At 48.2% G+C, this 25,593-nt stretch overlaps 3 protein-coding genes across 5 annotated transcripts in view; 1 reads left to right on the top strand and 2 right to left on the bottom strand.

Annotated features, from left to right (window-relative positions):
* Positions 1 to 200: 200 nt before the first annotated feature.
* Positions 201 to 21,393, top strand: INTS11 (integrator complex subunit 11). 2 transcript variants are annotated; one of them, XM_082230105.1, is made up of 18 exons: positions 201 to 318; positions 2,525 to 2,678; positions 3,630 to 3,727; positions 5,625 to 5,698; positions 6,860 to 7,088; positions 8,797 to 8,895; positions 8,996 to 9,030; positions 9,646 to 9,784; positions 10,187 to 10,251; positions 11,451 to 11,640; positions 12,259 to 12,342; positions 13,585 to 13,674; positions 13,848 to 14,010; positions 14,299 to 14,406; positions 16,674 to 16,735; positions 17,412 to 17,554; positions 19,539 to 19,668; positions 21,226 to 21,393. In XM_082230105.1, the coding sequence occupies exons 2-18, from the start codon at positions 2,651 to 2,653 to the stop codon at positions 21,289 to 21,291; spliced, it is 1,803 nt and encodes a 600-aa protein (XP_082086231.1). In that variant the 5' UTR covers positions 201 to 318; positions 2,525 to 2,650; the 3' UTR covers positions 21,292 to 21,393. The 2 variants fall into 2 exon arrangements, with proteins under 2 accessions (XP_082086231.1, XP_082086232.1); XM_082230106.1 differs by lacking the exons at positions 17,412 to 17,554; positions 19,539 to 19,668; positions 21,226 to 21,393 and adding an exon at positions 16,804 to 16,856 and having other exon boundaries at positions 16,674 to 16,757.
* Positions 9,801 to 25,593, bottom strand: part of PUSL1 (pseudouridine synthase like 1) — a 77,076-nt gene continuing 61,283 nt past the window's right edge. The window contains exon 9 of the mRNA XM_082230511.1: positions 9,801 to 9,882. The gene's annotated coding sequence lies outside the window, so the exon portion shown is untranslated. The remainder of the gene's footprint in view (positions 9,883 to 25,593) is intronic.
* On the bottom strand, positions 14,003 to 25,586 carry LOC309536298 (lysophosphatidic acid receptor 6-like). 2 transcript variants are annotated; one of them, XR_014221505.1, is made up of 3 exons: positions 25,389 to 25,586; positions 22,107 to 24,347; positions 14,003 to 14,140 (listed from the first exon to the last, which is right to left on the bottom strand). XR_014221505.1 is itself a non-coding variant. In XM_082230390.1 (3 exons), the coding sequence occupies exons 2-3, from the start codon at positions 24,140 to 24,142 to the stop codon at positions 14,099 to 14,101; spliced, it is 1,095 nt and encodes a 364-aa protein (XP_082086516.1). In that variant the 5' UTR covers positions 24,143 to 24,347; positions 25,389 to 25,586; the 3' UTR covers positions 14,003 to 14,098. The 2 variants fall into 2 exon arrangements, 1 of the variants encoding a protein (XP_082086516.1); XM_082230390.1 differs by having other exon boundaries at positions 23,090 to 24,347.

The following is a 25,593-nucleotide window of genomic DNA, read 5'->3' on the forward strand; positions in this document are numbered from 1 at the left end:
AGTCGCATGCTCTCGGCGCCCGTCTGTGAACTTTAACACAGACCCAAAACTTCTGACCTAACGTTTCATGCGCTAGTCTGTAATCACGTAAATGAGGTTAAGGGCTCTTTTGAGGGGGGGCATTCACATCCAACTATATGAGACTATGTACTTTCTACCTCGGAAGTTGACTGTTGAGTGCGTCACTCTGCTTTTTGGTAAAAAAAAAAAGTCTATATGCCAGCTTGGCGCAGGTTGTAGTCGGCTGAGTGCGACCGCCGGGCGCATGCGCCCCTCGACCCAGGGCTGCGTTCGGCGTTTGTAGGCGCGACCGGCCAGGTGAGTTTGCAAAGAAAGTGGCGGCAAGCGGGGGTGGAGGGTGGGGTGACGACTCCTGTTGCCATGGAGACAAGGAAACAGGGGTTGGGGTGTTCCGGGGGGGGGTGCAGAAACGCGGAAGAAGCGCGTTTCCTGCGTGAGAGGAGGCGGGTTGCTCGCCCTCCGCCTCGCCTCCCCTGCGAGGTTGTTTTGAGGAGAACCTGGGGGGGGGGGGTCCCATGGAGGCCACCTGGAGCTCCTCGAAGGAAAGCGGGTGCACGTGTGAATGAGCAAGTAGGGGTAGAACAAATAACTAGGCATGCGCGGGGTTGTGTAGGTGGAAAAGGTGTTTTATTAAGAAGAACAAGTGGAAGCTCAAGCGTGGTACAATTGTAAATAATTCCAAAAGGTGGCTTGTTACGGTCAGGGCCGGATTTAGGTTTGATGAGTCCCTAAGCTACTGAAGGTAATGCGGCCCTTTATATGTCCAGCTGTCCTTTGTCAGCAACAAATTGTCACTGGTTTTTTGTGTTGGATATATGCTGTATGGTAATTTATGGACCTTTTGTTGTTTAGTCGTTTAGTCGTGTCCGACTCTTCGTGACCCCATGGACCAGAGCACGCCAGGCACTTCTGTCCTCCACTGCCTCCCGCAGTTTGATCAAACTCATGCTAGTAGCTTCAAGAACACCATCCAACCATCTCATTCTCTGTCGTCCCCTTCTCCTTGTGCCCTCCATCTTTCCCAACATCAGGGTCCCCTCCAGGGAGTCCTCTCTTCTCATGAGGTGGCCAAAGTACTGGAGCCTCAGCTTCACGATCTGTCCTTCCAGTGAGCACTCAGGGCTGATTTCCTTCAGAATGGAGAGGTTTGATCTTCTTGCAGTCCATGGGACTCTCAAGAGTCTCCTCCAGCACCATAATTCAAAAGCATCAATTCTTCGGCGATCAGCCTTCTTCATGGTCCAGCTCTCACTTCCATACATCACTACTGGGAAAACCATGGCTTTTACTATACGGACCTTTGTTGGCAAGGTGATGTCTCTGCTTTTTAAGATGTTGTCTAGGCTTGCCATCGCCTTTCTCCCAAGGAGCAGGCGTCTTTTAATTTCGTGACTGCTGTCACCATCTGCACTGATCATGGAGCCCAAGAAAGTAAAATCTCTCACTGCCTCCATTTCTTCCCCATCTATTTGCCAGGAGGTGATGGGCCCAGTGGCCATGATCTTCGTTTTTTTGATGTTGAGCTTCAGACCATATTTTGCGCTCTCCTCTTTCACCCTCATTAAAAGGTTCTTTAATTCCTCTTCACTTTCTGCCATTTATGGACCTAATAGGTATCTAAAGCCATTTGCACATAAAAAATATGTATTTTTTTGGAAATGTACATCCAGTTGTTGTTTCCCTTTAAATTTTGGGGGGGCCCCAAAGAGAGTGGGGCTCTAAGCTATAGCTTGTTTAACTTATATGTAAATCGGGCATTGGTTACGGTTTATGGTGCTTAACAAAAGCCTTCCAGTGTTTTCGGAGTGCTGTGCCCATGCAAGCCCCCAAAGTTGAAAAGGGCACTGCTTTCCATGCGGAAGGTCCCAGGTTCAGCTTTTATGCTGTGAACTGTCCAGAGATCTTTGATTCCAGTTACAGATAGGTAGCCGTGTTGGTCTGCCATAGTCAAAATAAAAAAATTCCTTCCAGTAGCACCTTAAAGACCAACTAAGTGCACACGAAAGCTCATACCAAGAACTAACTTAGTTGGTCTTTAAGGTGCTACTGGAAGGAATTTTTTTATTCAGAGATCTTTGAGTGAAGGATGGTATGCAAATTTAATAAACGTATCAAGATAAATGAAATCCCCGGCACCTCCAGGAAGAATCTCCTGGCTGAAACCTTGTGTGGGGCTAATGGGAGCCCGAAATGTACAGAAGGGCATGATTTTGAATGGAGGGTTGATATCTCAGTTAGTAGAGCATAACTCTTAAACCGAGGGTCATGGGCTCAAGTCCCATGTTGGGAGAAAGATGGGGCTGGACTAGATGACCCTCGTGACCCTTTCCAATGCTACGATTTTATGGTTCTGTAATCTGGAGGGAGCCAGGTTGGCAAAGCCCTGGCATAGAGCGTTGGTCTTTAGCTGGTAGGCCAGGACCCAATGCCAGGTAATGGCTTGGTCTGAGGTGAGTTACAGCAGCAGCACTGCCACCATACAAATTTATTTGTTATCCTTCAGGACGTCTTGAATTAATCTTCTGCATAAGATTCTGAAGCTGTGACACCATTGGGGAACACTTATGGGATCTCTGAAACGGCTCCCATTGCAGCTGGACTTTGGAGGTTTAACCCAAGCCGTTTAAAGATGCCTGAAATAAAAGTCACTCCCTTGGGTGAGTAACATAAATGTTGGCACTTATGCCAAAAAATGGAGGGGTGCATTCTTGGAGTTTAGGGTCTTCAGTCTGCCCAAGTTGAGGCACTGAGCTCCATTTTTAGGAATGGTAGGTGTGCTGACAGTGATTCTAGGTGGTATAGGTCAGGCATGGGTAATGTGGGTCCCTCCACTATTCATCACATGTGTAAATTTTCTAAAGAGTTCCATTTCTGAACTACAGATTGCTGAGTGGCAATCAACAAATACGAAAAGGATCCAGGGGTCGTAGTAGACCATAAGCTTAACATGAGTCAACAGTGTGGTGCAGCAGCATAAAAGCTAGTGCTACTCTAGGCTGCCTCAGCAGACGTGTAGTGTCCTGATCAGGCATAGGCAAACTTGGCCCTCCAGATGTTTTGGGACTACAACTCCTATCATCCCTAGCTAACAGGACCAGTGGTCAGGGATGGTGGGAGTTGTAGTCCCAAAACATCTGGAGGGCCGAGTTTGCCTATGCCAGGTCCTGATCAAAGGAAGTAATAGTACCACTCTATTGTGCCTTGGTCAGCCCACACCTGAAGTATTGTGTCCAGTTCTGGGCACCACAATTTAAGAAGGATATTCACAAGCTGTAATGTGTGCAGATGAGGGCATTGGGCATGTTTAGCCTGGTAAAGAGGAGACTGGGAAGAGATAACCATCTTCAAATATCTCAAGGGCTGTCACACGGAGGCTGTAGTAAGCTTGTTTTTCCTGCTGTGGAGGCCAGGACCCAAAACAATGGCTTCAAGATTCAGACTTATTTGAATGAAGTTCTTGGTGGATTTGAGCCCAGAAGTCCTGCATAGGTGGACATGACCACCAAAGATGTGCTATGTGACCTTGCAGGTGCATCAGCAGAAATGCAGCACCTCTGTTAAGACTGAAGGTCATTCAACTCACATATTTTTATGTTTTGCCTTTTCAGGAGCTGGCCAAGATGTAGGCCGGAGCTGCATCCTCGTGTCCATTGCAGGGAAAAATGTCATGTTGGATTGTGGGATGCACATGGGCTATAATGACGATGTAAGTGTGATGGGCAGGCCTTGGCCTAGGTGGCAGTTTCAGATTTGACTTGGCATTGCCCCAAAGTGTACATGGAGGGTTTAGCTTGGAGTGTGGGAAGGTTGTAGAGCAGGGGTGGTGAACAGCAGACCCAGGAGCGGCCAGATGTTGCCCTCCAGGCCTCACTGGTCCTGCTTCACACTCTACTTGAGTGTTTTTCCATGGGCAGAACCTGCCCTTGAACTCTTGCTTGCCTGGATGTTAGATAGAGGGGGTCATGTCAGTGTGTGCAGAAAGTAGCCTATGGAAGCAAGGAAAAACATGCATAATTTTATTTGCATGCCACCTTTCCACCATTCAAACCATGCTCCAGGTCCCTTACAACATGAGAAAAAATACATAACTGCAACAGAACCAAAGTGATTCTAAATAATAAATAAAACATTAAAAAAATACACAACCAAAGTCAACAATTTCCACATAAATCACAAAGATCTAAAATGAAGATACAAAAAATACTCAACACCACCCAGCAGCAACACTCCCCCCACAAAACTTCCTAAACTGGAGTCAACCAGGACCCCACTGTCCCATGCCAAGTGGAAAAAAGCCTGCAGGACAGGGAGCAAGTATTCCAGAACTCACAGCCACATAATATAGGTTGTTGCTGCCTTTTGCATCTGGCACCCGCCCACCCCTGGCATGTAGCCCTTGCAAGGTTGCCCAGAAGGGAATGGGGTCCTTGGACTGAAAAAGGCTCTTAGTCCTGCTGTAGAGAGAGGTGTGAGCAGCAACTGTTTCGCAAGAAGAATTGCTTTCCTTTCCAAACTCTGTAGTCAAAGTAGGATAGCTCCCTGGAGATTACTGTTGGGTTGTGGTCTGTACACTCCACTTGGTGACTTCAGGGAGACCCCCCCCCCCTTAACTTGGAAGGGGTGGTGCATGCAAGCAAAGAATTCTCCCTTGCAGCCCCAGACCTTATTGGGCAAAAACGAACAGTGGGAACTGGAACTTTGCTGAATGTAACATGGAAGAACACTTGTTGTGCCTGCAGAAGGTTGCAGATTTGAATCCCTGTCCCCTGGTTTGTTTGGTTTTGTTTGTTTGTTTTTAGGATCAGGTAAAGGTGATATAAAATGTTGTAGGTGCTGTACAGAGGTGATTCATTTATTTCAAAAAACTTCCATGATTCTTACTAGAGCAAAATACTTCTAAGTGATTTAAAGCAGACACACAATTAAAGCACAAGGCAGTCCATGACTGTAGACTCACAACCTGATATCAACAATAGAAAAGAAGAGGGAAGAGGAAGGAAGTCAGATAGTGAATTACATCATCCCCTAGCAGCCCAAGGCCACAGCTGGAAAACATCAACAAGAAACCATCTCAGCTGAAAGCAGTTTGGAATAAAATGGCTTCTAAAGTGTGTTTTTGAAAGCCAGAACTGAGTATGGCCAACTCTATATCCCTAGGAAGGGAGTTAACAGACTTTGGGAGCCACCGCTGAAAAAGCCCTGCCCCTTCTGCTCACTAATATAGAATCAGAGAATTGGAAGGGACCCTGAGGGTCATGTAGTGCAACCTCTTTCTGTTTGCTTTTATACTGTACGTTTTTGTGTTTTTATATTGCAAATTGCCCTGTGGTCTTCAGATGAAGGGTGGTATAGAAATTAATAAATAATAGTGATAAATCCTGCAGTGGAGGAATATAAATGATCTTAGAGTTTATTGGCCGCTAAGAATGAACGAATGATCTTGGAACGTTCAAGGAGGGCCTCCAAAATTGATCTTGAAGTCTGGGTGGGTTCTGAAGAAGCAGAAATCTTCGGGTGTTCTGTGCACACATGGGTACTTCCTGGGCATGCCAGATGGTGTAAGCCCCACCATTATGGGACACCAAGTCTCTTGTGTTTTGCAGAGGCGATTTCCTGACTTCTCCTACATCACTCAGAATGGAAGGCTGACTGACTTCCTGGACTGTGTCATCATCAGGTGGGTACCACCTTTGTCTTGTCTAGTGACATGTACACTGTTAACTTGCTTTGGGCTGCAACACACAAAGCTGTTTCAGGGCATCATGATTCACCTGTTACCAATGGGTTTTGAGTATATATCCTATCAAGCTGCACAATTTGAAGTTTAAGTGAAGGGAATCCTGAGCAAGGGTTTTGAACCAACTCTCCATGGTTTGTAAAGGTTGTTAATTTGAAAAAGCTAAAATTACAGTGGTGCCCCGCAAGACGAATGCCTCACAAGAATGGAAAACCCGCTAGACAAAAGGGTTTTCCGTTTTTGAGCTGCTTCGCAAGACGATTTTCCCTATGGGCTTGCTTTGCAAGACGAAAACATCTTGCGAGTGTTCCGATTTTTTTCGCCCCCCCCTTTTTCTAAGCCGCTAACGCTAATAGCCTTTTAGCCGCTAATCCGCTAAGCCTTTAATAGCCGCTAAGCCTTTAATAGCCGCTAAACCGCTAATAGCGCTAATCCGCTAAGCCGCTAATAGGGTTGCTTCGCAAGACGAAAAAACCGCTAGACGAAGAGACTCGCGGAATGGATTAATTTCGTCTTGCGAGGCACCACTGTAAAAGCATATATATATATACACACACATATATACATATACATATATATATATGAATGAATGCAAAATAAGCATTTACAATCTTAAGGAGTTGCTGGAAGTGGAATAGGTCCTGGTTAGTTTTAGGCATTTTTGGGGGGAGAGGGTTTCATGTCAACGGGTAAATTAGGCACCTAATAATGTAGTAAGTTAAATGTAACTTTTAAGACACATACAAGTAGTTGTACAGTGGTACCTCGGGTTACAGACGCTTCAGGTTACAGACGCCGCTAACCCAGAAATAGTACCTTGGGTTAAGAACTTTGCTTCAGGATGAGAACTGAAATCGCGCTGGTGGTGCGGCAGCAGCGGGAGGCCCCATTAGCTAAAGTGGTGCTTCAGGTTAAGAACAGTTTCAGGTTAAGAACGGACCTCCAGAACGAATTAAGTTCTTAGCCCGAGGTACCACTGTATATGAAGTTCATATACAGAAAAAAAAAAAAGTTTTGCAACTACTTCAAATAGCTGTTGAGGCCCATCCTCACTTAGCGGGGATCAAAGGCCACCTTGAATTTTGCCCTGTCTCTTTGCAGCCACTTCCACTTGGACCACTGTGGGGCCCTTCCGTACTTCAGCGAGATGGTTGGCTACGATGGGCCCATTTACATGACCCACCCAACCAAGGCCATCTGCCCCATCCTCCTTGAGGACTTCCGGAAAATCACCGTGGACAAGAAAGGGGAGACCAACTTCTTCACCTCCCAGATGATCAAAGATTGCATGAAGAAAGTGGTGGCTGTCCATCTTCATCAGACAGTGCAGGTAGGGGGAGACAGCCTTGGGAGATGGGGACTCATGCCTGATTATTATAATTGTATTATTAATCCTTATTATTCTTATTAATTACCAGCCCTTCACTCTAAGGTCTCAGTAGCGGGTACAACAATTAAACCACAATATTAAAAGTAGTTTAAAACAACTTACAGTCACTGAAGTAAGGTGGGTCTTAAAAATAGGTCTTCAGGGTAAAGAGGCACCACCAGCATTTGCAATGAAGGTGCCAGGCAGGGAGGGAGTTCTAAAACCTGGGGGCCACCACACAGAATGTCCTTGAAAGGTATCTGGAAAGCTAGTCAGGCTTTTCTTATAAAAATGTGTTCCAAAGTAGAGAGATTGCTTGCTGTTGCATTATAGAATTAACACTTTGAAAGAATTATTGTTTGTACTTCATCTCATGAACATGAGAAGGGAAGTTTTTAATGACTGATGTGTTAATGTATTTTTAATCTTCTGTTGGAAGCTGCCCAGAGTGGCTGGGGAAACCCAGCCAGATGGGTGGGGTAGAAATAATAATAATAATAATAATAATAATAATAATAATAATAATAATAATAATAATTTGTTTGAAGTCTTCTTTATTCCATTATATTTTACTCCAAGAAGACCCCTTTATCCCAATAAGGCAGGCACGTATGTACAAAATAATAATACAAAATAATTTTTTTAATGTGATCCCATTGAGATCCCGAGATGAAATTTTGCAGGTAGATCGTATATATTTTTTGAATAATTTTAATCATTTTTAATCACTTTTTAAAATTTAAAATTTTGTAACAAATGTGACCTATCATATTAAAGCCCGTGAAGTTCCGAAGAGATTAGTGCTTTTAGTTTCGACGCTGGGCTGGGCTGACCTTCTAAGGTTTGTGTGTGGTCCAACAAGGCCAAAATTGTTAATTATTTTGAAATTTCAAACCCTCATAAGTCAAAAACAGGATGACATATAAAGCTAAAATTTTAGATTTAAACTTAGTTTTGCTCATTCAACAAGTGTACAAAATATCAAGGAAATTGGATGACATGGATGACATGAGGTAAAAAAAGTTGGATCACTTGATATGTAGAATGACCACCGTAAAAATGATACCAAATGAAAATGAGCTGCTGAAAAATTCAAAAGCTGTGTTGGCCTGTCGGCATGAAAAGGTCTTTGAGAGAAGCCTGGAAGTCTACTGAGAGTGTCTGCTGCATCTCTGTTGGAAGATGGGACCAGTAGCACTAAACATTTGAGTGCTGGTGGAGGCAAGGGGGCCGACTATAGCCATGCTCTTCTGAGTGATCAAGCTAAGATATAAGCACTCAGGTGGGTCCTTAAGGTATCCTGGGCCCATATTGCTCAGGGCTTTGCATATCATTACAAGATCTTTGTCGCCTGTGGGCAGCCAGTGCTTAGCAGATGTCTTAGCAATGTCTTAGCAGAAGTGTCCCCTGCTGTCAACCGCCTTCCTCCATCAGCAATCTAGCCACTGCATTCTGCGCCCACTGCAGCTTGTCATTTTACACAGGAAGGAATGCATTGTTCCCCCTGGCTCAGCATTGCTTGCACTGACTGGCAGCAACTCTCCAAGGATTTCAGGCAGGATTGTCTCCTAGTCCTATCAGGAAATTCTGTGGATTGAACCCAGGATCTTTTGCAGGCAAAGCAGACATTTTACTATTGTGCCACAATGCTTGCCCTTTTTTTATGCAGGTGGATGACGAGTTGGAGATCAAGGCGTATTACGCAGGGCATGTGCTTGGGGCAGCCATGTTCCAGATTAAAGTTGGCTGCGAGTCCGTTGTTTACACTGTAAGTGCCTGGCTGAATCTACATATACTGTCTTTTCAGCTGAACGTGCTCAGTTACTTGTGATGCGCTGAAAATGTTTCCCCTCCCTTTCTCAAATTAGGGTGACTACAACATGACTCCAGACAGGCATTTAGGGTAAGTGTGGGAGAACACCAAGGCACTAAGATTCGCTCTTTCTCAAATGCCATTTTATGACACTCATTCATTTCTATTTGTCCAAGTGGCCGGTGGAGGAGGCTTGGGCAACTTGATCAGAAACTAAAAATTTTGGAAAACCATAGTCCAGTTTGTTTGTGTTTTGACCCCCAACGTTTGAAATTTGAATGCTTTAAATTTCTTGGCAGTTTTTAAGGTGTTTTTTTTTTAAATCAACTGTAAAATATTGGAGGGCCTTAGAAGGGTTTTGAAGCTCTTCCCACATAACCTTTCCATGTTCCATGCGGCATTTGTGGCCCTCCCCATTTTGTGAAGTAGGCTGAGAGGCAGTGACTGGCTCAAGGCCCCGCCCAGAGAGGTTGATGACTGAGCAGGGATTTGAACCCTGCTCTCCCAGGTCCTAGTCCAACACTCTTAACCACTACACCACACTGGTAAGTAAGTGGTATAAACGACTAATAACAACCACAATTAGCAGAGCAGGATTTACAGGGGGTAGGGAGGCATTTTATTTGAGCTCTTCACCTGGAGTGTTGCTCTGTCGTGGTGGTGTTGAACCCCGGCTGGAACGCAAGGCCTGTGCTTTGTCCTTAGAGCTGCCTGGATCGACAAATGCCGCCCTGACCTGCTCATTTCCGAGTCCACTTACGCCACGACCATTCGAGACTCCAAGCGCTGCAGGGAGAGGGACTTCCTGAAGAAGGTCCACGAAGCCATCGAACGAGGCGGGAAGGTACGACTATCAGCCTGCCTATCAGCTTCTAGGCTCCTCCGAGACACCCTGGCTGAAGTTTTCCAGTTAGCAGATCGGTCATAGCAGGCAAACTTCCCCTGAGAGAGACATTTCCCAGTTGTTACCACCTGTATCCTGTTTGTAATTTGTTAGCTGCTTTATTTAGCCAGAGTGACCCAAAGCGACTTAAGAACAACCAAGCCTAAAAACACAGGTACAAGGCAGGATTTAAAGGCCTCACCCTATTAAAGGAGCCATCGTTCAAATTCAGGGCCAAAAGACCATGTCCTTGCCAGGTGCCTAAAATAGAGAAGGTTGGTGCCAGGTGTATCTCCCTGGGCAAGCAGGGGATAGTTTGCAGCTGCCATTTCCCAACTGAACCCTTTGTTTCCTCTCCCAAAGGTCCTTATCCCCGTATTTGCTCTCGGACGGGCTCAGGAGCTCTGTATTTTATTGGAGACTTTCTGGTAAGGAGACAAGCCTCTTTCACTCTCATTTAAAAAATGACTTGCTGCGTCAATGCCTGAGGGCTCCTTGCTTGTTGAAGAATGAAATCTCTCCCGCCCACCCAATATCTCATTGTCATCTTTATGCTCCCTTCTGCCCTTTCCTGGGCTTGTGAGCAAGTTGTGATCCTGGCAGCAGTACCAATTACACGTCCTGGTGAGCCAGGAGCAGGGAACCCTTTTCAACTCGAGGTCCACGTTCCCTTCTGGGCAGCTTTCCAGGGGCCACATGCAAGAGGTGGGCGGGGACAGAGGCAAAACGTGGGCAGATCAACCAGTGCAAATGTTACCTTCGTACTGTAGGCTGTTTCTACACACATTCAAGCCCAGCTCACACCATCCAGGCAAGCAGGGGGCATGATCAGAATTCAAGGGCACATTCCAGCCAGGTGTTAAGCAGAGCTAGTTTGGGGGGGGGGTGTTCTGCGGTGAGGGGGCATGGCCTGTGGAGCGTTCCAAGGGCCAGATAAGAGAGGCCTGGAGGGCCACATTCAGCCCCCAGCCTTGATGCCCTCCCCTCTCCACTGTAAGCCATAGTGATGGATTCTCACTCTTTGGAGGTTTTTAAGCAGAGCTTGGACAGCCATTAATTGTGACACCTGCACTGTAGGGGCTTGGCCTGGATGACCTTTGGGAATCTCTTCCAACTCTTCAATTCTACGAATGATTTACGTGAACACAGCAACAGCTCCGTGCTAGTGAGCAAAAGCAACAAACTACGGTGCTCTGCATTCCATCCAAACCAGGGATGAGCGTTTTTATCACACAAAGCAGTTTGCGCTCTGAAACAAGTTGCAATCTCTGGTTCAGAAATAACACTAAGCCACGGTTCATAGCTATTTGCTCCTGCTCATCAGCAGAAAAGGAGCACAGCAGCAGGGGCCTGTGCATTCTTGGTAAACCATCAAACCATAGCTTACCATAATGTGCAACCCAGTGTGGTCACAAGTGCTGTTTTCAGCTTTCTGAGAATGTCAAGTTTTCAGTTGTTGTTTTTTAAAGCAAACCAACCTCGAATCACTATCCCTAGGCATGATGAAAACATGCTTCAAAACGAATGAGAGTTACAGGCCAAGACTTCAGAAGCCAGAGAGCTGTTTATAGAGGGTGGCTGAATGGATCTTTTTTCCCCACTGCCACCACTGTCATTTCCTCCCAAGGGAACGAATGAACTTGAAGGCTCCCATCTACTTCTCGACGGGGCTGACGGAGAAGGCCAACCACTATTACAAGCTCTTCATCACGTGGACCAACCAGAAGATCCGGAAGACGTTTGTCCAGAGGAACATGTTTGAGTTCAAGCACATCAAGGCCTTTGACCGGGCCTTCGCTGACAACCCAGGGCCAATGGTACGTGTGGAGGGAGGGGCGTGTGTGTGTGATGGGGGATGGGCTCGATTTAATCATTTAAGTATTTATACCCTGGCCTTCTAGTGCAAATACACCTTTCAAGGCTGCTTACGACAGGGCAGTCAACCTTTTTCTGTAGAGATCCGCATTCTTTTGGAGTAATCTTTCAGAGGCTGCAGGCAGTGGTAGAATCATAGGGAAATAGTGGGTTGGCCACTCCTTCTCTCTCACTCTCACACACAGAAACATACCCTGGACTCTCTCTCTCTCTCTCTCTGACATGCCATTTTCTGTTTCCACCCCCTCCTTTTTTCTGCTGAGGTCCACAGCTTTCTCACCTGTGCCTTACACCACCATGGTACAATTTCATAAACAATGACATGGGCCTCCCCCCCTCTCTCTCCCCTGCTTTTTCTCCCCGCCCCAGTGGTCTGCCAGGAAAGGGTCAGATAGCCACTTAAAGGGTCAGCAGTGCATGGCTGGAAGATGCACTTGTAGGGAGGGAACCGGGCAGGTGATGATGGGTCAGGGCCAAGTCACTCAGGTTCCATTTTGACCCTTCCTGAAAATGCCATCTTGGATTTGATAAGAACCTACTTTCCCTTTTCTCTTCCTAAGGTTGTGTTTGCCACACCAGGCATGCTTCATGCTGGGCAGTCCCTCCAGATCTTCAAGAAATGGGCCGGCAACGAGAAGAACATGGTATGGAAATGCTCTTGACGAATACAGGTCTGCTGCTCCTCCTCATGGCCGTGGTTTAAGTCTGGATTCCCAAACCTTTGAGCGCCACAACCCCCTTGGTTCCATAAACTCATGCCCAGTGCTCACTGCCCTATAAAAAGCATTATTCAGAATAGTGGTGTGCACAACCCACTAGGAAAGGTAGTAGCACAATAAAATGTGCAGTTAATTGCACATTGATTCAAAGCCCAATTAACGCTGCTTTGTTTAATTAATTCAACAACATTAATGAATTTGACCCAGTCATATCAGCCTGTGTGCTTGTGAAGATGCTTTTCTAAGGGTACACTTCCAACCAACACCCGAAGAGGCATGTCTAATAATCTAACACATAAAGTGTCTCCTAGATGTGGACACCTGCAGGTCCATACCAGCAGAACACTAAGGTGATGGAGGAGACTGTAGCACACTAGGCTGCGCATAGTCGTGCGCATGCCATTTTTCGCACACTCCTTCATGTTTGAAAGAAGCAAACAAAACTTTCCTGCTTTTCAGGTAATTCCGCTCCTGCTCAGAGAGCAGAATTGAACTTAGTGGACGTGACTCATTTAGGTCTACTTAGTGGATATGACTCGCTTAGGTCTACTAATTCGATCTGCTTTCAGTAGGGCTTAGTTTGACAAACCCCAAAGCAATCCTTCTGGTTTGGTTTGTTTTTTGCTTTTAAGTACCAGAAATTTGTGATTTTTCTGGAATGACAGCTTCCCAAGAGAGAATTTGTGGGTGGAAATTTCAGCAATTCTAAGAACAGACCAGGTGTGTCGTACTCAAATATATTTGCGTATGAATTTTATTGGTAGCCCTTTAGGAAGGACAGAAGTCCTGGTGTGTTCCTTTTTATAATTAACTCCTGGAGAGCTGCTGCTGGTCAGTGTAGGTAATACTGAGCTAGATGAACCTTAGGTTGGACTTGGTATAAGGCAGCTTCCTACTTTCCTAGTTGTAATAATCATCATAGTAAGTTACTGGAGAATCTGCCTCTCAAGAAGCATGCAGATACTGTTTATTATTTTAATTTTTACATTTATATACGATCTTCATGGCTGAGAAGGGATTTGAACCCTGGTCTCCCAGGTCATAGCTCAACACTCTAATCATTACATCACACTGGTTGTGCTTAGGTATCCCCCCCAAAAAATAACCCCACACCCATTTTGTCGCTCCTGTAACAAGCACAATTTCTTTCTGGTTTCTGTCTCCCAGGTAATCATGCCAGGATATTGCGTGCAAGGAACTGTCGGCCATAAAATCTTGGGCGGTCAGCGGAAGCTGGAAATGGAAGGAAGGCAGATTGTGAGTGGAAATGTTTCACAGGAGGGACCTTCCGCTGTGGCAGATTGGAGCTGCCCCTCCACTTTAATTGATTGAAAAGAAAGGGAGGGAGGGAGGATCTGAGGGGACGTGCAGTAAGAATACATTCTGAGGCAGCCGCCTTCATTCCCTGTACATGTCTTTCTGGCCTCCAGCTGGAAGTGAAGATGCAAGTGGAGTACATGTCCTTCAGTGCCCATGCGGATGCCAAGGGCATCATGCAGCTCATCCGCCAAGCGGAGCCGCGGAACGTCCTCCTGGTCCATGGGGAGGCGAAGAAGATGGAGTTCCTGAAGCAAAAGATTGAGCAGGAATTCCGTACGTAGCCTTCCCACTGTCTTGTGACCCTTCCCACAGAGGGACCTGCGGCCTTTCCCCATGCTTGTTCCTTCACCTCCCGAGGTTCTCATGTGTTCTCTGAACAGCTCCAGAAAATCCTTTTCCCTCTCTGTTGAAAGAAAGAAAGAACCATCCAAGGAATTGCTCTTTGTTATGGATTCCTTAGGGGGAAAGTGGTGTGCTTTAGATGCATGGCGTGGGCGTGACCTTGGGTTACCTCACTAGGAATAAGTGAACACGAAGTTGACTGGCTATGTTTTCTTGCAGATGTCACCTGCCACATGCCTGCCAATGGGGAGACGGTGACAGTTCACACCAACCCCAACATCCCTGTGGACGTTTCGCTCGGGCTGTTGAAGAGGGAGCTCACCATAGGTAAAGTCCTGGGTGCACAACTCATCTCGAACATTTTTAAAGAAATACTATTTATTAAACATATTTACAAATCTGTACAGCAGGGTTCAGCCCAAGTACCACATGTCCTTCTGGGGCAGGGGTGGGGTAAGAGACACAAGTGGGCCTAGCAGCAGATTTGAACCCTCCCTTTGCGTAGTAGGCTAGCTAGGGTTGCCATGTGTCCTCTTTTTCCAGGACACGTCCTCTTTTTCAAGGGTAAAATTTCTGTCCGGGTGGATTTTTTAAATTTGCCAAAATGTTTCTGGATGAGACATTGACATAACTGCTGGTTGAAGACTTGCTTTCCTCTTCTCTTGCCTCCCTCAGCAATATATCACAGCTTCTATAGCCTGCATATAGTAGGGGTATTTAAAATGAGAGTCGTCATAGCGTCCTCTTTTAGATACACCCTTCTTTATCCCCCATCCTGGCAAAAACAAGAGGGTGCAAAGGTGGGTTTGTGAGGGGTGTGGCCTGGAAGGAGCCCAAAGGCCAGTTAAGAGAGGCCTGGAGGGCTGCATTTGGTCCCTTGACCCAGAGGTTTCTCATCCCTGCTGTACTGATACTGGGTTGGGGAGATACCTACAAGCACTGCTGTTTGTAGGCCTGATATGTTTTCATGTGGCTGCTGGAAGATGGTTGGGGCCACCACCAAAAGGGCAAAGCCAAAGAAAGCAAAGCCATGCAGGTGATCAAGAGAGCCATTTATCAAGCCTGTGTATGTTGGGCTTTCCATGTTGTGGGTCAGATATTTCCATTCCATGTACGGTGTTGAGTCAATGTGTGTCTGGCTTGGGGTAGGGATCTTTGGCCCTACCACGTGTTGTTAAACTACTAAGAGCCCTGCTGGATCAGGCCAATGGCCCACCTAGTCCAGCATTCTGTTCTCACAGGGGCCAGCCAGATGCGCAATGGGAAGCTTGCAAGCTGGACATGTGGGCAACACCACTCTCCCCTCCTGCAGTTCCCAGCCACTGATACTTGAAGGCATATTGCCTCTGACAATGGAGGTAGAACATAGCCAGTGTGGCTGCTTCCACCAGTGGCCTTGTCCTCTGTGAACTTCCCTAATCCTCTTTCAAAGCCATCAAAGTTGGTGGTTATCACTGCCTCCTGCTGAAGAGACTTCCATAGTTTAATTATGCCTTGTGTGGACAAGTCCATTAGTGTGCCCTGAATCTTCCAAGGTTCCGCTTTGTTGGATATCTGAGTTCTAGTGCTATGAGGGAGGGAGAAGAACTTCCCTCTTCTGGCTTGCTGGAGCCGGGAGTTGTAGTTCAGCAACATCTGTAGGGTCAAAGTTTCCCCACCCCTCAGCAGATGGGCCCTATCCTGCTAGTAATCCTAGTGTAATTCAGTTTTACTTGGGTAAGTCCCATGCTGTCATCAGATGTGAAGCTAATAGACAGAGCGCAAGCATGAAAAATAATCTTGCACTGCATACAACTCCTTTCTACAATGCCACACAGGTCCTCTTCTTGAGTTCTGACACCAACCTGTCCCTCTTTTTTCTGTTCCCTGTGGAAGTGCCCAAATTGCTTAGGCCGCCTCCATGTATGTTGAAGGAGACCATTCCCCTCTGCCCCAGCCTTCCCAGGCAAACCTTTCTCTCTCCTCTTTTGGGTGGTGCTGTATTTGAGATACCCAGAGGACTACAGGCAGTTGGTGTTCTTTCAGAACTCATCTCTACAGTCCATGAGGACTAGAATCTTACTATTGAACTACACTAACATAATTTTTTTAATTGAAATGGCTTCGGTTGTGTGGTGGGATTAGAAAGTGCAAGCGTCTGGCCCTCCTTGGTAGTGGAGACAGAGGCACTTGGAGCCATGCTACTAGCAGTGCCCAGCTAGCCCCATGGCACCATCTTCTTTTGCTACCAGCTGTAAATTAAGCTGGTATCGCTGGCTGATTGCAGTAACACCCTGTGACATCTTCTGGGACTAGCAGTTCTTCTGGCATTAGAACCTAGGAAGGGAAATGTGACGCTAAAATTGGACCACTGCGGTAAGAGTGCAGTAATTTAGCACCTCTGAGTAACACACGCAGAGGCTTTTGATTGTGGTGTTTGTTTCCTGTTTGCAGAGGGGTGCTGCAGAATGGGTGGCTGTGGTCCCTTTCCTGTCCCTGTAAATAAATGAATGACTGTAGGACCTGGTGACGTACACAACAAGGAATATCTGGAGGTGGTGGGGGAAAATTGAATGGTTGCTGACTGCCTTCCTCTCTTTGTTTCCAATATCCAGGGCCCTTGCCAGACTCCAAGAGGCCAAAGCTCATGCATGGGACCCTGATCATCAAGGACAATGTAAGTGGAGGCAGGTTGGGTGGGTGAATAGGATTCCTGGCCGATAGAATGGCTTCTGTGGTGGGCTTGGCAGAAAGGTCCCCCATCTACCCAGAACTCTGCCTAGTAGTCTCCCTACATTCTTGGAACCTCTCAATGGTTTACGTGGAGGAAAGGCCCTTTTCACATAGAATCATAGAGTTGGAAGAGACCACAAGGGCCATCGAGTCCAACCCCCTGCCAAGCAGGAAGTAACATATAGGTTACTACCACATTGTAAACTGGAAAGTTAAAACTGCACTCTTAAGAAGGCTTAGTTGAAATAAGGTTTAAGATGCATTAAAATCAGTAGTGCTTACTTCCACAATTATATGTTTAGGATGGGAGCATTAATGTGAAATGATGTTTCAGAAGCCTAAAATGTGCTTGCCCTCTTCAATATTTTTATTTTGGTGCTGCCACTGAGATCAGGAGGTTTCCCTGTTGTGTAGAATTCTTCACTGCCACCACCCCAGCTGCAGTACATTGTTAAATCTGTGCCTTGTGCCTCTCTCTAAAAAGTAAGACAAGCCTGCTGGATCAGACTGACAGCCCAGGTAGTTCAGCATGCTGTTCCCTGGCTGTCCAGATTTCTCAGGAGGAAGCCCAAAAGCAGGCCCTGTGCATTACTTCTCTCCCTTCCTCCTTCTCTGGGCAGAGCTTCCGCCTGGTCTCTCCCGAACAAGCACTCAAAGAGCTGGGCCTGGCGGAGCACCAGCTGAGGTTCACCTGCCGCATCCACTTCCAGGACCCCCGCAAAGAGCATGAGACAGGACTGCGTTTATACAACCACCTGAAGACGTAGGTACACCAGACTGTGTGCAAAATGGCTTGAAGGAATGCTTTGGCTCAAGGCCTGCTTTGTGCTTCCTTGGAAAGGTGGGAGGTGGGGCCACAAGATAGGGAGGAGCCCTAGTTTGAATAAAAAATGGTTGACTGAGCAGTCAGAGTTGGCTGTATCTCATTCAGGACCTCCTGCTTAGTGTGCCTAGTGGAGGATAGCCTAGCCAACAGCCTCCTGAGGCAGCCTGCTCCCTTTGCTGAGCAGCTCTGTCCATTGGGCAGTTTTTCCTTCACTGCTGAGCCAAAATCTTGCTTCCTTGCCATTTTCATTATTTGTTCTAGTCCTGTCCTCGGATTAGGAACAGAGAATTCGGACCTCACAGCTAGGAATGTTGGAATTCTTATCCTCGAGGGACTATGTAATCTGAACATGCATTTTGGTTTTGTTAGTTAGGAGAGCAAGCACTGAATATTACCAGCCCCCAGCAAAGAAAGAAAAGAAAAATTGCGCCTTATTTGTCTATGTTTGCTGCTGAGCACAGTTTCCTATACATCTTCCCAGCCTTGCAGATTAGGAGCTTGCTTTCTTTGGCAGAAAGGTGAAAACTCACATTCCCAAAATTCTGCACTCAGTACTGTAATCTGTCCAATGTACCAAGGTTGTAGATTAGTGCAGACATGCTGCTTTGATCTTAGTTTCTAACATGCTTATTTTTAAAAAAATCAACTACCGTATTTTTCGCTCTATAGGACGCACTTTTTCTCCTTCAAAAATGAAGGGGAAATGTGTGTGCGTCCTATGGAGCGAAGACGCCGTAGCCCCGCGACCCTCTCCCGGCTGGAGAGGTGAAGTGCGGCTATGGCAAGAGCCTCTACAGCCCTACGTCACCTCTCCAGCCGGGAGAGCGCACGCGGGGCTAAAGAAGCACCTGTGACCCTCTCCTGGCTGGGGAGGTGACGCGCTGCTATAGAGGCTCCTGCCATAGCTGTGTGTCACCTCTCCAGCTGGGAGAGGGTCGCGGGAGGCTGCTTTAGCCCCGCGCGCGCTCTCCCGGCTGGGGAGGTGACGCGCTGCTATAGAGGCTCCTGCCATAGCTGCGTGTCACCTCTCCAGCTGGGAGAGGGTCGCGGGAGGCTGCTTTAGCCCCGCGCGCGCTCTCCCGGCTGGGGAGGTGACGCGCTGCTATAGAGGCTCCTGCCATAGCTGCGTGTCACCTCTCCAGCTGGGAGAGGGTCGCGGGAGGCTGCTTTAGCCCCGCGCGCGCTCTCCCGGCTGGGGAGGTGACGCGCTGCTATAGAGGCTCCTGCCATAGCTGCGTGTCACCTCCAGCTGGGAGAGGGTCGCGGGAGGCTGCTTTAGCCCCGCGCGCACTCTCCCGGCTGGGGAGGTGACGCGTGGCTATGGCAGGAGCCTGTCCGCTGCGCCTTTCCGCTGCTCCCATACCTGCTCTTTGGGGCTGGTGGTGGGCTTCCCCCCGCCAGCCCCAAAGAGCAGGTCGAAAGGAACCTGAAGCCTGGAGAGCGAGAGGGCTCAGTGCACACCGACCCCTCTCGCTCTCCAGGCTTCCAAGGCAGCCGCCTGAACGCACCTTAAACAGCACCTTGTTTTAGAGCGGGAAAACAAGAGGGGGAAAGTTCTCTCCCTCTCTGTGCAGCGCCTCCTGCCGCTTCACTGAAGGGGCGCTGGGCAGAGAGGGGGAGATTTTTTTCCCCTTGTTCTCCCCCCTCTAAAACAAAGTGCGTCCTATTGTCCGGTGCGTCCAATGGTGCGAAAAATACGGTAGTTAAGATTCTAACTCTCATTGTTTGTACAGAAGAGGTTACCAAATAATTTTAGGCTATTTGAAAGGTTAAGTAATATTTTGCCCCCAAAATTGTTAGACCAATCACAAAATGCATTTTAGGATCTGTTTTCCTAGCTGCCAGCTGCCCCAGGAGAGGAAAGGAAGCTGCTTGTGGTGATATTCAACATGTTGTTGTTGTTGTCCCCCCCCCCCCCCAGTTTCCTGAAGGACTATTCTGTTCAACACCTCTCTGACACCTCCATAATGGTCGAGTCCATCCTGATCCAGGTTACAGTGCAATCGGAAGATCCTGCAACTAAACTGCTGCTGGTGTCGTGGACATATCAGGTGAGGTTTCTTTTTTACACGTTATCACACTCCTGGCTTTCAGAGCCCCTTGCCCCTTTCCACCTTAGCAAGGGGCTATAGCAGACCCAGAGACCCTCCAGATGTTGCTGAGCCCCAGTAAGTGTGGCTAATGGCCAGAGGGATGAAGGGAGTTGGACTAAACAGCATCTTGAGAGCACCCCTTTGACAATCCCTGCAGGCTGCAGCCTTTGTAAACCAGCCCCAGAGGTGTTGGCAGACCATCCTGGATTTCCTTAAGCCCATCTAAACAAAATGGTTCTGCAACACAGCTGGAGGAATGCAGGAAGTTATAGCGGGGCAATATTTTTAATTTAAGGCAAGCAAGCGGGCTTCTAGGGCTGGGCGACAGCAGGTTTCTAACATTGCGATGTATCACCAGCCAAACCCTGCAATCTGGCGATACACCGCAGTGTTGGAACGGAGGAAGGAGCAAGCTGCATTAGCCCCAGCCCTGTGAGGTGTGGGGTGAAACCGCTGCTGCTCTTGCTGAGCAGGCTGAGGCAGTTTCACCCCAGCACCTCGTGGGGCCAGGAACAAGGCAGCTTGCTTCTCCCTCTGTTAAACTCCTCCACTGAGGTGTGGGCAGCTGCACGCCCCTCAGCAGATTAGGCCTGGGCGAAGGGACCAACAGCAATGGCAGTTTCACTAGTGATATACCGCCAAGTGAAACCACCATCCCACTCTGCCCTCATAGGTGCAGCGAGAGAAACAAGCTTCATCGGCAAAGTGCGATACAGCATGTTCCTCCCTCACTTCTTTAAACTGCTTGGCTGAGGAGTATGCCACTGTCCTCGCCTCGGCCAAGTAATTTTAACCAAGCCTGCCTTGTACGCAAGCAGGAGTGGGATCGCGGCTGGGGAGGTGCAGGCTCCATTCTTCTCCATTGAGAAGAACTTCTCAACGGAGAAGTTTAAAAGAGCCTGCATCCTGCCGCGTGGGGCTCCTTGCTTCCACCCCACAAGGAAAAGGCTGTGTGCCTGGCTGCCGCCACCTGGTTCATGGGGGATAGGAGGAGCCAGCAAGGTAGTTTACCCATCCCTCACGCCTGCAGAAGGAGCCTCAAGGCCCCTGCCAGCATTTGGGCTTGCTCAGCTGGGGGATAGGAGCCTTTTTGCCCCCCAGCCAAGCAGCAGGCTCAGAGCAGCTGCATTGGCCCTGGCCTGCAAAAGTGAAAGCTAAAGCAGTTTCACTCTGGCAGGGGGCAATACAGCTTGTTTCAACATTGTGGTTTATCGCCAACCATGGTGATACATCATGATGTTGAAAACCTGTCGCCCAGCCCCTACAGCAGAGCAGCAGGTCTCCTTAAACCACCTGCCTCTCAAGGCAATTTGAGCTGGTGATACATTGCAGCTCCCCTACCCATTGCCAACACAGGGCACCTCACTCCCATCTGCCTGCAAGCAGACAGGAGTGAGTTGCATTGTGCTGGGAGCTGTGATGTATTTGCCAGCTCAAAAAGTCTGAAAGTGGTATCGTGGTGTGAATGTACAGCCTTAGCTTCTACTAACCAAAAAATATGGATTTTGGCTGCAGGATGAAGAAATGGGTAGCTACGTGACCTCCCTGCTGAAAAAGGCGCTGCCTCAAATCACGGCATGAGTCTCCAGGAGCTAAAACCCTGGAACATGTAAAGAACAATGTAAATACTTAAGTCTGTGTGTGTTTTTAACAAATTAAAATGCAAGGAATTTTAGTATTTAATATTAGTGGCCTTTATTGTCACAGGTGGCATCTGCAGTAACAACTCCAAGTAGTAGGCTTTCTTAAAAAATCCAAAAATAGGTAGTAGTCCCTTCACAGTGAATGCAAACTGTGTGTTTTTTCTAAAGGAGGCCAGTTTACCAGGATTGATAGCTCCACACCCCAACCCAAGTCATCTCACCTGGGCGATACCTGGTTTTCAACATCGTGATACATCAGCAGCTAAAGACCACGATATTCTGATATACCACAATGTCTGGAATGTATCTCAGCTATTTCTTCCTCCCCACCTTAGGGGAGGAAGAAGCAGCCGAGATACATGTCCTAGCAGGGGCTTCCTTAAACTGATCAGCTGGTGGGGGGGGGCCTGGACGTCTCTCCAGTGCGCAAGCAGGAGAAGCATCGGTGCTCTCCAAGCTGAGTAGTTCAAGGAAGCCGCAATGCAAAGGCTCCTGCAGACTGCTGCTTTCCTCCCAGGGCAGTCATTGCTCCATGAGGAAAGATGCATCCTGCCCAGAGGTTAAGGCAATTTGAGTTGCCAATGGCTCCCCAGCTAACACCAGGACAGCACAAGGAAGTGAGGAGTGCTGAGCTGGCAGCAGCCGGGGAGCCCTGATGTACTGGCAGCTCAAAAAGTCTGACACCGGCATCACAATGTGAATGCCATACTGATCTCAGATAATGAATCACACAGCATCGTCCAGGCTACTCACCTTCGGATTCATTTCTGTGAGTTCTTGCCTTGTGATGGGGAAGGGAGTGCCGTTTGATGGTAGAGCACCTGCTTCATGGGCAGAGAAGGTGGCATCTTCTGTCGCAGGCATCTCCCACTTGAAGGGAAAAGGATCAGGGGCACCATAGCAGTCTGCCCAGTCAGGCCAGTGCCCATCAGAGCCTGGCAGTCTGTTCTCACAGTGGCCAACTAGCTGCCTTTTCTGAGAAGCCCACAAGAAGGATTCAAGACTATGGAGGAAGATGTTCGCAGGCAGGTGGGGGCTGGCTGAGAGAAAACTGAGCTGTGTGTGTCAGTTCCTCATTTCAACCTAATGGATCAGCCTTCACCAGTTTAATGTCTGGTCTATATTAAAAACAGAAGTGGGTACATATGCCCATGTTCAAAAGCAAACACACCCAACTCCAAGCCCTGTCCATCCAAAGGAAGCGTAAAAAAGTGTGTCTTCCTTTTTCATTTTGCAAAGCCATGGTAGAGGAGCAAGATGGGTGTGGGGGCACTTTGGCCCTCCAGATATTGCCAAACAACACCTCTCCTGCCCATCCCTGCTGCATTGGTCAGGGCTTGCTAGGACTGATGGGAGGTGCAGTTGAGAAACAGCCAGGGCGGGGGTGGCACAGGATCCCCATTCCAAGGCAAGATCCATACTCAGCTGCAGCCAAAGCAGCCTGCAATTTTAGTCAACATTGCTGACCCACTTGGAAGCATCTCATCATGGCCGAAAGGACTAGAAACGTGCCTTTTTGAAAATATAAAATCACGGGGCATGTATTCTGCATCTGGTATCACATTATGTGCTCCTGCAGAAACATGGCACTACTAATAATCTCTCTCAGGGGTCTTGGGTGGGTAGCAGAAAGTGGCCACTGGGGAAATGTGGTCCCTGCAGCCTCTCTCAAAAAACATAACCCCTCCTGCACAAAGCCCTCTACAGTTTCAGTTAAAGTTCCTTGGGTTTCTCACCGATATCATCTGAACCTGCTGCCTCCTTTCACCCCGCCTTGGTCCGGCAATGCGTAGGTTGGCGGGTGTGCAAGCGTCGCCTCGACCACAGATGGTGTAGACTTTTGTGGCCCTGGTCCTGAAGGGAAGTCTCCAGCGGCACCGACTGCTGGCTGAGGTGAAGTAGTACAAGATTGGGTTCAGGCAGCAGTTGAAGCTGACCAAGGCCAGAGTGATGCGGCGCATCCTGTATATGACAACGGCAAAGCGGCAGTCCGGGATCAGCCCAGCCCGCATGAGGAAGTGCAGCAGGTGGGTGAGGTGGTATGGGAGGAAGCAGGTGGCGCAGATGAAGAGGATGAGGTAGATGGTGCCCAGGGCCTTCCTCTTGCGGGCGCTGCGGGGGATGCGAGAGATGCGCCGGGCGATCAGAGGGTAGCTGATCAGGATGACCCCAAAAGGGACCACAAAGCCAAATATCAGCGCGCAGACGTTGTAGGGCATCATGCGCCCGGTCCACTCCTCCAGCCCAAAACTCTCGAAGCAGACGGTCGCATTGCTCCGGTTGAAGTTGAGGGGCCCCCCGAGGACCAGCGGGGCAGCGATGCTCACTGCCGTCACCCAGAGGACCGCAGCCACCAGCCCGTAGTGGGCGCCCTTGATCCGGATGTACACAAAAGGGTGCAAAACGGCCACGTAGCGGTCAAGGCAGATGCAGGTGAAGAAGGCGATGCTGAGGTAGATGTTGAGGAAGTACATGCTCCCTGTCAGCCGGCAGGCAATGTCCCCAAAGATCCAGTTGTTCCGGTTGAGGTGGTAATGGATCTTGAAAGGCAGGATGCAGACAAATAGGGTGTCCACCACGGCTAAGTTGACCAGGTAGACGTAGGAGCGAGGCAAGCTGATCACCTGGCAGGTCAGGAAGTGCAGGGCAGCTCCATTCCCCAGGAGGCCCAGGACAAAGACCGTACTGTAGACAATCGTGAAGAAGGAATACTGAAAGTCTGCTTGGAAGACGCAGTCTACCAAGCTGGCATTGGCAACGGTCTCATCAACGATAGTTGTGTTATCCATCTCTCTCTTTTAAGCTGTGGAAGTGTCTCCTCTTTTCCTAGAGATCAGCGGTCACTTTGCCTTCACATTTCCCAAGGTAGTACACGGTTCAAAGTCAGAGCCTTGGGTCTTTAGCGGGCAGCTGGAGTTAAGGAGGTCTTTGTGGTGGGCTAAAGAGGTGCAAGCCTTTTGCCTGTGAGCAGAGCTGACCCAGCGAAGAGGAAAACTGTTAAAGCAGAAAGAGAAGAATGTTAAGACGTTATCAAGAGGGCTGCAACTTTGCATCAAGCTAAGCTGCTTGGGCTCTGTGCTGCAATCTCAGTTTTACAGAATAAGCTTGATCAGGTCAAAAGCCCACCTAGTCCAGCACACTGCTCTCACAGAGGCCAACCAGATGCCTCTGGGAAGCCTGCAAACAGGAACTGAGCACGACTCTCCACTCCTGTAGTTTGCAGCAACTGTCACTCCTCCATTAGTGGAGGTACAGTGCAGCCATTGTGAATGGTAGCCTTTGATTGCCTTCTCCAGCACAAACTTATCATTACACAGCTGAATGCAGTTGTAAGCTGAAGACTGCTAGATGGACCCCTCGGTCTGATCAATCTGGGGCCGTGCCGATCATTTCTTCTAGTTCTGGTGTTCAGTGGGTGAGTGACGCTCTTAAACATGGACAAAGCAGCCTCACCCATAAGGGGAGCTATCAGCAGGCATGGGGGCCCCCCTCAAAATTAGACCACCAAGGAAGGGGACAAGATCCTAAGGGGCAAAGTGGTGTAGAGCCTGTATGCAGAAAGTTCCAGGCTCAATCCCCAACAGAAAATTCCCTGCATGAAACCCTCGAGAGCTGCTGCCACTGAGCCAGCTGGACCCATGGTCTGACTGCATAAGGCAGCTTCCTATCTTCCTAACTCCCCAAACTCTTGAATCAGGACTGAAGATGCTCAAAAGCTGCAGAATGTTGACTAGGTGGGGGTTTTTTTTGGGTTTTTTTTTGGGAGGTGATGGAACAGAGTGACTGCAAACCTGAACAGAGAATCATAGAACTGTAGAGTTCTGTGAATCACAGTTTCAGAATCCCTTGCAGAGGGTCATCAAACCTGCATTAAAAAAACCCAAAGGAATAAGAGCTCGCCACATCTATGGAGAGTCCACCCTTGTGTCATTCTAATGAAGTCCGACTTGCATTACATTAATGCATCACTATCTCTATCCACCTGCTTTATGAAGCAACCCATCAAATGGGTGAAGGGTTTGTGTGACAACTTACCAGTCTGTGTTATCCTGGGCTGCCAGTCTTCAGCTGTTGTACCACCAAGGACTGTTTCCTCTCTGAAGGCTCCTACTAACTCCACACCTCCTCTTGAACCTCAGATGGAGAGGAGCAGTCGGCACCTCCGCATTTTTGCAAAGGGGAAGAGAAAAATAAAGTTCCTCCCACACTCTGTTTCGTCTTGAAAAGTCACAGGAAGTGC

The sequence above is a fragment of the Podarcis vaucheri genome (genome assembly GCF_965113315.1).
Source record: "Podarcis vaucheri genome assembly, chromosome: 7".
Lineage (NCBI taxonomy): Eukaryota > Metazoa > Chordata > Lepidosauria > Squamata > Lacertidae > Podarcis > Podarcis vaucheri.